The 15348-nt window shown below is 45.6% G+C and overlaps 2 protein-coding genes and 2 pseudogenes across 4 annotated transcripts; 2 read left to right on the forward strand and 2 right to left on the reverse strand.

Moving 5' to 3' along the window:
- Positions 1–2279: 2279 nt before the first annotated feature.
- LOC308074394 (ubiquitin-like domain-containing CTD phosphatase 1) lies at positions 2280–3149 on the reverse strand (the record flags this gene model as incomplete). The annotated part of the gene is made up of 1 exon (XM_080413834.1): positions 2280–3149. The coding sequence occupies one exon, from the start codon at positions 3147–3149 to the stop codon at positions 2280–2282; it is 870 nt and encodes a 289-aa protein (XP_080269960.1).
- Positions 3150–3509: 360 nt separating this feature from the next.
- Positions 3510–4004, forward strand: LOC308075008 (succinate dehydrogenase assembly factor 2, mitochondrial-like; annotated as a pseudogene). The gene has a single exon. The product of its transcript is annotated as a succinate dehydrogenase assembly factor 2, mitochondrial-like (transcript).
- A 7125-nt stretch (positions 4005–11129) lies between these two features.
- On the reverse strand, positions 11130–11999 carry LOC308074306 (ubiquitin-like domain-containing CTD phosphatase 1; the record flags this gene model as incomplete). Its single annotated transcript, XM_080413707.1, has 1 exon — positions 11130–11999. One exon carries the CDS (start codon positions 11997–11999, stop codon positions 11130–11132), a length of 870 nt encoding a protein of 289 aa, XP_080269833.1.
- Positions 12000–12359: 360 nt separating this feature from the next.
- LOC308073915 (succinate dehydrogenase assembly factor 2, mitochondrial-like) lies at positions 12360–12854 on the forward strand (annotated as a pseudogene). Its single transcript has one exon. The product of its transcript is annotated as a succinate dehydrogenase assembly factor 2, mitochondrial-like (transcript).
- Positions 12855–15348: the final 2494 nt, after the last annotated feature.

Genomic DNA, 15348 nt, shown 5'->3' on the forward strand with positions numbered 1-15348 from the left:
CTCTTCAAGAAGTTTGATGACGGTCGTAACATCTTTGATGGGGAGCTTACCGAAGCCAAGTCCCATATCTTTATGTTCATGTCCAAGGCTGCTACTGACTTTAGGCACAAAATTGACCAATTCAAGAAGGCAGCAGAAGGCTTCAAGGGCAAGATCTGCACACTCTTCACCGAGGGAAAACTCAAGCCCCACCTCACGAGCAGTTACATCCCCGAAGACTTGGACAAAATCGCTCCTGTGGTCAACATGACCACAGGAGCGAGGAGGACCCGACGCGATGAACGGAGCATAGGCCAGTTCACTAACATGATCAATTTCTGTTGTAGAACGTGCCTAAATGCGGTCTGGTATGTCGACTATGGAAATTTCTGTGGGAATTGGGGCGAAGGAGAGGCAGTTTGTCCTCTAGATGAATGCTGCAGAATACATGATCTCTGCTGGCACCACTACTCTGAAGTCAAGAAGTGCCCGATTAGACCTGATTTCCAAGACTACAAATGGTACTGTGATCACGGTAAGAGGATAGGCTGCGATGATGGGACGAAGTTCTGCGATCAGGAGAATTTCTGCGTGAATGTGAACAATGAATGTGAGCAGTTTTTGTGTCAGTGTGATCGTCGCGCAGTTAAGTGTTTTGGAAGGAATGAATGGCATAAAGAGCATCACAATATTGCATAGAAATATTGTATGGCCCTGAGAACGGAGACCTCCCTCTGCGGCTGCTACCTTAGAGCATATTGGAAACTGGAAGCTGTGGAAACGTCGGATCCTGGTGACTGTGTTGGAAATGGCCCTGCCTTTGCTGTTCTCAGGCATCCTCATTGTTTTGGGTTGGATTGCACTATTTTCCCATCAACTTCAGCTTTGTGATCAACGGTTATGACATCTGTCACGATATGGCTCTGATCCGCCGCAGCCTAGGTCTCTGTGTGTCCTCAACAAAACATCATTTTTTTTCCTTTTTTTTTTAATTCCTCCAAATGGCGCTCTTACCTAGCCTATGGATGGTCCCTTCCCAGCGAGTGAACGAGAGAAGCAGAAATGACTTAATAAAATAAAATAAAACTCAATTTGCCATCTCAGAAATCTGATTTGTTGGGTCTAATAGCTGCCGATACTTACCCACCACTACCATCGTCTGTTGATGCAAAGATTATTGATGGTGCTGCTAATGCCCACGCCCTACCTCTCTTTGAAATGTTAGCTGAGAAGGTTAATGCCACCACGTTCGTACCTAGGGAAGCAAGTATATGTAACTAAAGGTAGGCATGTGCTTTCATCAGGTCCTCTAGCCCCAATGTCAGAGTGTGACCATGAGGAAGCAGACACAAGAGTGTGCATCCATCTGAAAGATGCTCTAGAAAACTGCACAAACAGTCGTAATTCGAACAGTGGATACGGATATCATAGTGATCCTTGTTGGTCTGTTTACCAAAGACTACCCAAATATAGGCATCTGGGTTGCTTTTGGTATGGGGGGAAAAGTCCAGGAAATATGCATCAACACTATTTCCAAAAAGCTGGGGAAGAACATGAGTTTGGCTCTACCCGGATTCCACTCATTCACAGGTAGTGATAAAACTTCACAGTTCCAGGGAAAAGGCAAAAAGACAGACTGGGCTGCATGGAAATCATTTCCAGAAGTGACAAACACCTTCATTGCTATGACAGCTGATCCTTTTCAGCTGCTTAGCCAGGAATCAAACACTTTTGCATTGCTGGAAAGATACACCTGTGTTCTGTATGCCAAGACAACTGACATCGAAAATGTCAATGATCTAAGGAAGGACCTGTTTGCTCAAAAATGACTCTCAATGGAAAACATTCCTCCCACACAGGCTGCACTGCTACAAGCCAGCCTGTACCCTCACCCCAGGCAGCAAGGAAAGCCCAGAAACATCTAGTTTAATAAAGTCAATAATTATGAGTAAGAGTACCCCTTGGCGCCTATCAGAAGAAATCTGATAGATAGAAATCCTAGATAGACGCTGCAAAGTTAAGGATGGGGAGGCACTGGTACTGTGCATCCCTTGGTCTTTTTTTTTTTTGAGCAGGTGTTTGGTCCCCCCCACCTCGAGCTTGGTGCTCTGGTCTGCAGCCCCTAAAGCCTGTGCGTTACGCCGGGCCTAGAAGACAACTCTGTTTTCCAAATTGTTAAACGACAGTTACAGCCTAATAAAAATATTCAAATAATCTTCCCTTAATGATGGTGCTTCTTAGACAAAAATCTCTCCCAGTGTTTGTGTTTGAGACCAGTGAAGTCGTCCAGTTTGGCTATCTTATTGGGCCAGGTTAAACAACTCCCTGTCCTTCTCTCTGTTCGTATGAGCCTTCATAAAGGGACAGATCTTCAGGCCGCTCTGTGGGTTCATGAGGAAGTTGCGTCTGATGTCGTCAAACATGATAGTGTTCTTCCTGCTGTAGAACTCGCCATACTTACCCCAGATCACCCCCAGAGGTTTCACGTCCACAACCCCCTTCTTTGGAGTGTGTACAGTGATCATGGCCGCACTGTCCAGCATGAACGTGATCTTGTAGTTGGGGTTGCCTGTCACTCCCAGCTCCTTCATTTTGACATCAATGTACTTCGTACTTGTGGCAGACCAGATGTCATAGTCCTCGTAGGCCGAGGTCAGAAACTCATGGAGGAACGGCCTCATCAGCTCCTGGCCCGTCTCTGCGCATGACTTGTGATCGAACAGTGTGTAGTCTATATCCAGTACCAGCAGTCTCTTGCCCTCTCTGGGTGGGTTCATCTCATCCACCTTGTAGTCCTTCACTCTGCGTGCGATTTTAGCCAGGTTCTCCTCTCTCTGCTCTACTTCAATGACCTCCTCCTCAATATCAAAGTCATTCACCACCACCGTGTCTGTGTCCTCCGGCGGTGGGGCTAAAACGTCTTCCAGGCTCTCCTCTCTGGTTCCCATCATCATGATCTTGGTGTTGGGCTTCAGCTTCAGGGAGCCCAGCTTCACCTCATCCTCCACTGGCTTCCCGTGGACCTTTAGTCCCAGCAGCTTCTGTCTCTCGGGCAGCACTCCAGTCATGGTTTTAATGGACTGTTTGAGGTCCATGACGGTGTCCTCCTCTGACAGAGAGCTGATGGAATACTCCTGACCACACCACTTAATGATCATCAATACAGACATGGCTGCTGGTAAAAGCCTGTGAATCACAACCACTCCACTCACACACGCACACACCCCTGGTTGCAGTTAGTTATGTGCACGCAAGCAGGGTTGACAACCACACACACCCCCACAAGCAACCAAGAAAAACGGCGGAAAATCTAGTAAAAGATTAATTAAACTAAAAGATCTCTCCTGTAGATGAACATTTCGTCGACGAATAACTAAACTAAACAAAGAACACAGATATCCCCACATGAAATTCCCTTCGGTTGGTTTGGTCCAGTGTCATCAGCAGTGACATCAGCAATGATGTCACCAATCCTATACGAATAAGGGGAGAAATGTGGCGCGGAAACAAATACAAGAGAGGCATTTAAGATGCTGTCGTCTCTCTTAGCCAAAAGGTTTGTGAAAGTGGTATGTCAGGCACCATGGAGGCCAACAATGACTGAGATGATGATGCCAGCTCATGGTTATTGTGGAGAGACACCCAGGGGCAACCAGGTTGACCTGTTTGAGGTCCCTATTCCCCCATGGGAGGAAAAGAAAGGAGAGCTCATTGACATCAAGAGACGACGCTTGCTCTATGAGAGTCGCAAGAGGCATGTTGGAGAATTGCATTCTGCTCAGCCTTTTCGCAGAACGCTACTTGAACACAATGACACTTAGACCCAGCTGCTGCAATATGATAGGTTGATCAATGAGCCTAGCAATGACTGGGACATCTACTACTGGGCCACAGAGGCCCAAACCACTCCTGATGTTTACCAAGGAGAGGTCATGGATCTGCTGAAGGAGTTCACAAAGAACAGGAACCAGGAACAGAGATTGGATGCCCCCAACCTAGAGTACCTGGACAAGGAAAGCCAGTGACAGGTTGTCCCACAGGTTCTCCCACGCTCTCGTTCTTCTACCACAGGCACCGCCGTTTTTTCCCCTTTCAACGGAACCAGAGCAATGCATTATGGGATTGGTAGAGCTTAACAAGTGACCATCGCATGTACCTACATTTCACTGTGCATTGTGGGATATAATGAGTCCACATCGTATGGCGTAATCACTATACTGCACTACATTATAGTCCAGTGGTTCTCAAGGTGGGGTTCAGGAGCCCCCAGCTAAATGACTGGTAATGTTATGGGGCCCTAATGCATAGTAAACTGGGGTCCTTGATATACTGGGGGTCCGGATATAGTGCACAATATAGTAAGTAGGGAGTGATTTCAGACACAGCCTGTGTCTGGGGGTAATCTCACAAAGCAGTGGATGGGTGCAACTCCATATTTCATCTATGACATACATCTATTATGTATGACTCATATCTGGGCATGGTTTCAGCCTGATCTGACCGCTACCGACCTCCATTATTATTATAATTATAATCTCCTAGGGTAGTTAATACCCTCACAAAAACATGTAGTAATCCTGGTCACTATACCGCCTCCCCCATGACAGCCGGGGCGCCTGATGGAGGGGAAGGGAACTGGTTGGAATAACGTGTTCCTTCCACGCGCTACGTCCAACCAGGGAAACTCCCCCCTGTCAGGTGACAAGAAGGTCAGTTGGCTCTCATGCCTGAAGGAAGCATGAGCTCGGCCCTGGCCTCCCTACTGTGGGGTGACAGGTGTAATACTGGTGTAGGGCTGGTGTAGTGCCCAGGATCACTTAGGAAATTGGCACCGGGTGAAAAAAATGGGTTACAAAAATCGCGGGATAAAAATTTAAAAGTAAAAAAAATAATAATTATATACCATTATTATTATTCTAAATGAATAAAGTTAAATATTTCAAAACATTTACACAATACATTATGTGGGAAAAAAATAGGGCATTTTGTGGATCTCTAGCCACATAGAAACAGCATGGCTCCGATATGGATCTGGGACTTAATGTGAAGGAGCACAGTGCCGACTCGAATGGGAAGTTGGTCAGATCAGTGGTTATGCAGAAATATATATCTATAAATCTACAAATCTGTCTGTCCCTTTAATGCCCTTTTTCTTGTTCAAACTGTTCAAACCCCTACAACGACCGCGACCGGGCAAGGGGCTCTACCGCAGTATCAAGAGTTCCACCACCAGGCTCTGGTGCAGTTTTGGTCCGGCTGCTGTCAGGATGCTGAATGAGGAGGCATAAGCCTTGTTCAGCAGCCTGACAGCAGGCGGTGCAAAAACTTTTCTGGCTCTTCCTGAACACACCTGTGGATTATACCAGGGACAATGACTTGGACTTAGCTCCCCCTCGGACACACCTGTGGACTACACCAGGTACAAATGACTTTTTTGTTGCACTCCCTCATGGAGCTACTTGCGGATTATACTAGGGTCAGTCCACCCTAGGTGGACACGCACTGACCTTTTGCACCTTAATCCCATGTATAACGCACTGACTTTTTTGTTTTTTTTATTGTGCTCTTTTTTTTCTCTAAGCACCTTAACGTCCATATGTATATCATGCACAGTATAAGTATAACATGCACAGTATACATACATTGCTGCTATGCTCAGGCACCTTAGTTTCTTATTATCTCAGGTACTTTGTAAATATGTAGATAACTTGTCTGGCCTTCTGTTGCTCTCTTGTTTTGATCTCCTTCCCACTTGCCCCCCACCCCTCTTCTTCTCCCCCCCCCCCTCTTCTTTCTATGGAAATTAACGTTGCGATGGGAACGATGTACAAAAACGAATTTCACCCACTTCTTTACCTTGTAAACCTGTGATGTGACAATAAAACTGATTCTGATTCTGATTCTGATTCTTATTAAACCTTCTTCAGATGTGCCAATTTCTGTGTTGTCACTACTGACTCACCTAGCAGTGAGGAGCCCAACTCCTAGTAGGAGTTAGTGCAGTGACAATTATCACCCTAGCCACCTGGCTTCCCTCCCCCGAAGACAGGCCAATTGTGTTTGTGTAGACACTCGTCAAAGCGGAAGGACCACGATGGATTTCGAACCCACACCCTTCGTGGTGGTGGGCAGGCACTTTACCACGAGCGCCCTTCTTTTATGCCCATTTAAGGAGATAGTACTGACATCAGACTGGTTTCTACTATGATAATGGGTACCGCACTAAATAAGTTCTCTAACAATGGGTGTACTGAAAATGGGTATTGTATAACGGGATATTGCATAACCGGAAAATGTATTTACATCATCATTGACATTATCTGTCAAAAGGATGAAACACAAAAAAGCTTGAGAGCTTATTTCTATTGTGGTCCTTTGAGTGCAAATGTGTGTAAACAGAGTGTCATGTGTTTGGCGGAAACATACAACTAAAATCAATAATGCATTCATGCAATTTGGACGTACTAGACAACTAAAATAGCAAAAAACAACAACATGGGTACTGTATCTGTGTGTGTCCTTTTATGCCCATATATGGAGATCCCTGATGTCATCAATATGATGTTATAGTACCTGCGTCGAAGTACTCGGATGATGGGTACTGCACTTAGTACACCGACAGGTATTACATAACCAGAGGGGCATGCCCTAGTAAAATCAAAGTTAAAAATTTCAAATATAAAACAAAGTGTGGTGCCGATCGGTCCAGCAGTTTGCAAGATCAGCTCTGGAGACAGAGACAGACAGATAGAAACAGACAAATAGATAGATGAACAGAGACCCTGACATATAGTACTTCATGCAGTACACAGCGTGTGTCCCTTTATGCTAATGAAAGACTTGCCCATACTGTATATGCCCTCTCCCAAATTGGTACATCAGTGTTTAGACTGGCCTCTAATCTCACATTCCACTCAATAGGTTGAGCTCCATATTTGGGCAAGTCTGTAGCATCAGTCATCTATGAGTATGACATATCTATCTAGGACTCCTTATTTAGGCAAGGCTTCAGATAATACTATGATATTATTCAAGTATTATTCATATCCCTTGTGACATCTATGTCACAAATGGACAGTAGAACTTAGCCAACCCCAAATCCGGGTCACAAACACACTCTCAACCACATACAGAGATACCAATCACATTGATGCTGAATAGGCGACACAGTGGATTGACACCATTACCAGCTTCACGTTAGCGTCCATATGGACATCAGTGCCCATGTATGAGGGTACCAGCACTATCCCTTATATGGGACGATTGACCAATTTGGCGAAGACATCGGTTTAACAGATGGGTCGGGCTAGCCAATCAGCCACTTACTTTGACTTATTACTTTGCCAGTCCACGAAGCTGATGGTTTGGGTTGGCCAATCAGAGAATCTCCCAAACACAGATACAGATATTCGTGATTCTTTGGATTCTTTCGGAAACCGTTGGTCCGTCTGGATTACCGTTTGGCTCTGCACACGTGAGACATACAGGCCAAGTTTGGGACTGAACAGTCGGATGATGTACGACCCAGGACAAATTCTGTGTGACAGATACACAGAGATTCCATAAATTACTTAAACCCTCAATACTTTGTAAACTTGACCTTTGGCTCTGTACTTGGTCTTCTCTTTTTTCCCTGTACACCAAACCTCTTAGCCGAAAGTATCCAATCTACAAGCTCACAGCTTGTAGATCGGCTATATTCAGCTAATGTTCCTCCCAGAATAGGGATGTGAGGGTTCAAGTGGTTAATGTAAAAATATAAAAATAAAGTGCCTATCACACAAATTTTTGGGGGTGAACTATCCATTTAAGGCCAATTTATACCTGTCGTGTGACAAAAAAAAGCCGTTCTACAAGCTCACAACGCATAGTGAGCTTGAGTTACTTCAGAGTTACTTTTACTTCATTGGCCTAATAGCAGTGTGCACGGGAAAGTCTGTACATTAGCCCCAGGGCTAATGTACAGAATATACATCAATTTAGACATCTCATCTTCCACAGTTACGCTGTAAATACGAGTACTTGATCTCATACCATATATGGCAATCATTATGTCAACATCTCTGTCCAATTAGAGCACGGCTGTGATGCACCGACCACAGAGTTTGGGGGGTATAAATAAACGTGTCGACGCCACACTGAACTGGACTTGATTCAGTGAAGCCAAGTTCAATCGTAGCACTAGAAACAACCTTTATAACGGTTTTCAGTTGAAGCAGAGGCGCTTGTTCCATGATCTTTAAGAAAGGCTTGTTAACCATGTCGAAGTTTGTCCTCTATGCACTGCTTATGGCCAGCTCGCTGCTTGTGACCTGCAGTGGGTCAGCCCTGATCACAGAGGAAGACAATGTCCTGGTGCTGAGAAAAAGTAACTTTGATGCGGCATTGAAAGTTCACCCCAACATTCTAGTAGAATTCTATGCCCCATGGTGTGGCCACTGCAAAGAACTGGCCCCGGAGTATGCCAAGGCGGCCCGCATGCTGAAGGCAGAGGGTTCAGCTATTCGCCTTGGCAAAGTAGACGCCACAGGAGAGACGGAGCTGGCCCAGGAGTATGAAGTCCTGATATACCCGACCATCGTGTTCTTCAAGGGAGGAGCAAAGGAGTCACACATGGATGGCAGGCAGGCTTATGACATTGTCAAGTGGCTTAAGAATCGCACAGGCCCAGCTGTTTCCACCCTGGCCGATGTCACGCAGGCAGAGTCTATGATCGCAAACGAGGTGGCAGTCATTGGCTTCTTCAAAGATTCTGAATCATCAGAGGACGCTAAAGCCTTCATTAAAGAGGCCGTAGATGATATTCCATTTGGGATGACCTCTGATGATGCAGTGTACTCAAAGTTTGAGGTGTCCAAAGACTCCGTGGTCCTCTTCAAGAAGTTTGATGACGGTCGTAACATCTTTGATGGGGAGCTTACCGAAGCCAAGTCCCATATCTTTATGTTCATGTCCAAGGCTGCTACTGACTTTAGGCACAAAATTGACCAATTCAAGAAGGCAGCAGAAGGCTTCAAGGGCAAGATCTGCACACTCTTCACCGAGGGAAAACTCAAGCCCCACCTCACGAGCAGTTACATCCCCGAAGACTTGGACAAAATCGCTCCTGTGGTCAACATGACCACAGGAGCGAGGAGGACCCGACGCGATGAACGGAGCATAGGCCAGTTCACTAACATGATCAATTTCTGTTGTAGAACGTGCCTAAATGCGGTCTGGTATGTCGACTATGGAAATTTCTGTGGGAATTGGGGCGAAGGAGAGGCAGTTTGTCCTCTAGATGAATGCTGCAGAATACATGATCTCTGCTGGCACCACTACTCTGAAGTCAAGAAGTGCCCGATTAGACCTGATTTCCAAGACTACAAATGGTACTGTGATCACGGTAAGAGGATAGGCTGCGATGATGGGACGAAGTTCTGCGATCAGGAGAATTTCTGCGTGAATGTGAACAATGAATGTGAGCAGTTTTTGTGTCAGTGTGATCGTCGCGCAGTTAAGTGTTTTGGAAGGAATGAATGGCATAAAGAGCATCACAATATTGCATAGAAATATTGTATGGCCCTGAGAACGGAGACCTCCCTCTGCGGCTGCTACCTTAGAGCATATTGGAAACTGGAAGCTGTGGAAACGTCGGATCCTGGTGACTGTGTTGGAAATGGCCCTGCCTTTGCTGTTCTCAGGCATCCTCATTGTTTTGGGTTGGATTGCACTATTTTCCCATCAACTTCAGCTTTGTGATCAACGGTTATGACATCTGTCACGATATGGCTCTGATCCGCCGCAGCCTAGGTCTCTGTGTGTCCTCAACAAAACATCATTTTTTTTCCTTTTTTTTTTAATTCCTCCAAATGGCGCTCTTACCTAGCCTATGGATGGTCCCTTCCCAGCGAGTGAACGAGAGAAGCAGAAATGACTTAATAAAATAAAATAAAACTCAATTTGCCATCTCAGAAATCTGATTTGTTGGGTCTAATAGCTGCCGATACTTACCCACCACTACCATCGTCTGTTGATGCAAAGATTATTGATGGTGCTGCTAATGCCCACGCCCTACCTCTCTTTGAAATGTTAGCTGAGAAGGTTAATGCCACCACGTTCGTACCTAGGGAAGCAAGTATATGTAACTAAAGGTAGGCATGTGCTTTCATCAGGTCCTCTAGCCCCAATGTCAGAGTGTGACCATGAGGAAGCAGACACAAGAGTGTGCATCCATCTGAAAGATGCTCTAGAAAACTGCACAAACAGTCGTAATTCGAACAGTGGATACGGATATCATAGTGATCCTTGTTGGTCTGTTTACCAAAGACTACCCAAATATAGGCATCTGGGTTGCTTTTGGTATGGGGGGAAAAGTCCAGGAAATATGCATCAACACTATTTCCAAAAAGCTGGGGAAGAACATGAGTTTGGCTCTACCCGGATTCCACTCATTCACAGGTAGTGATAAAACTTCACAGTTCCAGGGAAAAGGCAAAAAGACAGACTGGGCTGCATGGAAATCATTTCCAGAAGTGACAAACACCTTCATTGCTATGACAGCTGATCCTTTTCAGCTGCTTAGCCAGGAATCAAACACTTTTGCATTGCTGGAAAGATACACCTGTGTTCTGTATGCCAAGACAACTGACATCGAAAATGTCAATGATCTAAGGAAGGACCTGTTTGCTCAAAAATGACTCTCAATGGAAAACATTCCTCCCACACAGGCTGCACTGCTACAAGCCAGCCTGTACCCTCACCCCAGGCAGCAAGGAAAGCCCAGAAACATCTAGTTTAATAAAGTCAATAATTATGAGTAAGAGTACCCCTTGGCGCCTATCAGAAGAAATCTGATAGATAGAAATCCTAGATAGACGCTGCAAAGTTAAGGATGGGGAGGCACTGGTACTGTGCATCCCTTGGTCTTTTTTTTTTTTGAGCAGGTGTTTGGTCCCCCCCACCTCGAGCTTGGTGCTCTGGTCTGCAGCCCCTAAAGCCTGTGCGTTACGCCGGGCCTAGAAGACAACTCTGTTTTCCAAATTGTTAAACGACAGTTACAGCCTAATAAAAATATTCAAATAATCTTCCCTTAATGATGGTGCTTCTTAGACAAAAATCTCTCCCAGTGTTTGTGTTTGAGACCAGTGAAGTCGTCCAGTTTGGCTATCTTATTGGGCCAGGTTAAACAACTCCCTGTCCTTCTCTCTGTTCGTATGAGCCTTCATAAAGGGACAGATCTTCAGGCCGCTCTGTGGGTTCATGAGGAAGTTGCGTCTGATGTCGTCAAACATGATAGTGTTCTTCCTGCTGTAGAACTCGCCATACTTACCCCAGATCACCCCCAGAGGTTTCACGTCCACAACCCCCTTCTTTGGAGTGTGTACAGTGATCATGGCCGCACTGTCCAGCATGAACGTGATCTTGTAGTTGGGGTTGCCTGTCACTCCCAGCTCCTTCATTTTGACATCAATGTACTTCGTACTTGTGGCAGACCAGATGTCATAGTCCTCGTAGGCCGAGGTCAGAAACTCATGGAGGAACGGCCTCATCAGCTCCTGGCCCGTCTCTGCGCATGACTTGTGATCGAACAGTGTGTAGTCTATATCCAGTACCAGCAGTCTCTTGCCCTCTCTGGGTGGGTTCATCTCATCCACCTTGTAGTCCTTCACTCTGCGTGCGATTTTAGCCAGGTTCTCCTCTCTCTGCTCTACTTCAATGACCTCCTCCTCAATATCAAAGTCATTCACCACCACCGTGTCTGTGTCCTCCGGCGGTGGGGCTAAAACGTCTTCCAGGCTCTCCTCTCTGGTTCCCATCATCATGATCTTGGTGTTGGGCTTCAGCTTCAGGGAGCCCAGCTTCACCTCATCCTCCACTGGCTTCCCGTGGACCTTTAGTCCCAGCAGCTTCTGTCTCTCGGGCAGCACTCCAGTCATGGTTTTAATGGACTGTTTGAGGTCCATGACGGTGTCCTCCTCTGACAGAGAGCTGATGGAATACTCCTGACCACACCACTTAATGATCATCAATACAGACATGGCTGCTGGTAAAAGCCTGTGAATCACAACCACTCCACTCACACACGCACACACCCCTGGTTGCAGTTAGTTATGTGCACGCAAGCAGGGTTGACAACCACACACACCCCCACAAGCAACCAAGAAAAACGGCGGAAAATCTAGTAAAAGATTAATTAAACTAAAAGATCTCTCCTGTAGATGAACATTTCGTCGACCAATAACTAAACTAAACAAAGAACACAGATATCCCCACATGAAATTCCCTTCGGTTGGTTTGGTCCAGTGTCATCAGCAGTGACATCAGCAATGATGTCACCAATCCTATACGAATAAGGGGAGAAATGTGGCGCGGCAACAAATACAAGAGAGGCATTTAAGATGCTGTCGTCTCTCTTAGCCAAAAGGTTTGTGAAAGTGGTATGTCAGGCACCATGGAGGCCAACAATGACTGAGATGATGATGCCAGCTCATGGTTATTGTGGAGAGACACCCAGGGGCAACCAGGTTGACCTGTTTGAGGTCCCTATTCCCCCATGGGAGGAAAAGAAAGGAGAGCTCATTGACATCAAGAGACGACGCTTGCTCTATGAGAGTCGCAAGAGGCATGTTGGAGAATTGCATTCTGCTCAGCCTTTTCGCAGAACGCTACTTGAACACAATGACACTTAGACCCAGCTGCTGCAATATGATAGGTTGATCAATGAGCCTAGCAATGACTGGGACATCTACTACTGGGCCACAGAGGCCCAAACCACTCCTGATGTTTACCAAGGAGAGGTCATGGATCTGCTGAAGGAGTTCACAAAGAACAGGAACCAGGAACAGAGATTGGATGCCCCCAACCTAGAGTACCTGGACAAGGAAAGCCAGTGACAGGTTGTCCCACAGGTTCTCCCACGCTCTCGTTCTTCTACCACAGGCACCGCCGTTTTTTCCCCTTTCAACGGAACCAGAGCAATGCATTATGGGATTGGTAGAGCTTAACAAGTGACCATCGCATGTACCTACATTTCACTGTGCATTGTGGGATATAATGAGTCCACATCGTATGGCGTAATCACTATACTGCACTACATTATAGTCCAGTGGTTCTCAAGGTGGGGTTCAGGAGCCCCCAGCTAAATGACTGGTAATGTTATGGGGCCCTAATGCATAGTAAACTGGGGTCCTTGATATACTGGGGGTCCGGATATAGTGCACAATATAGTAAGTAGGGAGTGATTTCAGACACAGCCTGTGTCTGGGGGTAATCTCACAAAGCAGTGGATGGGTGCAACTCCATATTTCATCTATGACATACATCTATTATGTATGACTCATATCTGGGCATGGTTTCAGCCTGATCTGACCGCTACCGACCTCCATTATTATTATAATTATAATCTCCTAGGGTAGTTAATACCCTCACAAAAACATGTAGTAATCCTGGTCACTATACCGCCTCCCCCATGACAGCCGGGGCGCCTGATGGAGGGGAAGGGAACTGGTTGGAATAACGTGTTCCTTCCACGCGCTACGTCCAACCAGGGAAACTCCCCCCTGTCAGGTGACAAGAAGGTCAGTTGGCTCTCATGCCTGAAGGAAGCATGAGCTCGGCCCTGGCCTCCCTACTGTGGGGTGACAGGTGTAATACTGGTGTAGGGCTGGTGTAGTGCCCAGGATCACTTAGGAAATTGGCACCGGGTGAAAAAAATGGGTTACAAAAATCGCGGGATAAAAATTTAAAAGTAAAAAAAATAATAATTATATACCATTATTATTATTCTAAATGAATAAAGTTAAATATTTCAAAACATTTACACAATACATTATGTGGGAAAAAAATAGGGCATTTTGTGGATCTCTAGCCACATAGAAACAGCATGGCTCCGATATGGATCTGGGACTTAATGTGAAGGAGCACAGTGCCGACTCGAATGGGAAGTTGGTCAGATCAGTGGTTATGCAGAAATATATATCTATAAATCTACAAATCTGTCTGTCCCTTTAATGCCCTTTTTCTTGTTCAAACTGTTCAAACCCCTACAACGACCGCGACCGGGCAAGGGGCTCTACCGCAGTATCAAGAGTTCCACCACCAGGCTCTGGTGCAGTTTTGGTCCGGCTGCTGTCAGGATGCTGAATGAGGAGGCATAAGCCTTGTTCAGCAGCCTGACAGCAGGCGGTGCAAAAACTTTTCTGGCTCTTCCTGAACACACCTGTGGATTATACCAGGGACAATGACTTGGACTTAGCTCCCCCTCGGACACACCTGTGGACTACACCAGGTACAAATGACTTTTTTGTTGCACTCCCTCATGGAGCTACTTGCGGATTATACTAGGGTCAGTCCACCCTAGGTGGACACGCACTGACCTTTTGCACCTTAATCCCATGTATAACGCACTGACTTTTTTGTTTTTTTTATTGTGCTCTTTTTTTTCTCTAAGCACCTTAACGTCCATATGTATATCATGCACAGTATAAGTATAACATGCACAGTATACATACATTGCTGCTATGCTCAGGCACCTTAGTTTCTTATTATCTCAGGTACTTTGTAAATATGTAGATAACTTGTCTGGCCTTCTGTTGCTCTCTTGTTTTGATCTCCTTCCCACTTGCCCCCCACCCCTCTTCTTCTCCCCCCCCCCCTCTTCTTTCTATGGAAATTAACGTTGCGATGGGAACGATGTACAAAAACGAATTTCACCCACTTCTTTACCTTGTAAACCTGTGATGTGACAATAAAACTGATTCTGATTCTGATTCTGATTCTTATTAAACCTTCTTCAGATGTGCCAATTTCTGTGTTGTCACTACTGACTCACCTAGCAGTGAGGAGCCCAACTCCTAGTAGGAGTTAGTGCAGTGACAATTATCACCCTAGCCACCTGGCTTCCCTCCCCCGAAGACAGGCCAATTGTGTTTGTGTAGACACTCGTCAAAGCGGAAGGACCACGATGGATTTCGAACCCACACCCTTCGTGGTGGTGGGCAGGCACTTTACCACCGAGCGCCCTTCTTTTATGCCCATTTAAGGAGATAGTACTGACATCAGACTGGTTTCTACTATGATAATGGGTACCGCACTAAATAAGTTCTCTAACAATGGGTGTACTGAAAATGGGTATTGTATAACGGGATATTGCATAACCGGAAAATGTATTTACATCATCATTGACATTATCTGTCAAAAGGATGAAACACAAAAAAGCTTGAGAGCTTATTTCTATTGTGGTCCTTTGAGTGCAAATGTGTGTAAACAGAGTGTCATGTGTTTGGCGGAAACATACAACTAAAATCAATAATGCATTCATGCAATTTGGACGTACTAGACAACTAAAATAGCAAAAAACAACAACATGGGTACTGTATCTGTGTGTGT

The sequence above is a fragment of the Gymnoscopelus braueri genome, assembly GCF_963280865.1.
Source record: "Gymnoscopelus braueri genome assembly, chromosome: 19".
Lineage (NCBI taxonomy): Eukaryota > Metazoa > Chordata > Actinopteri > Myctophiformes > Myctophidae > Gymnoscopelus > Gymnoscopelus braueri.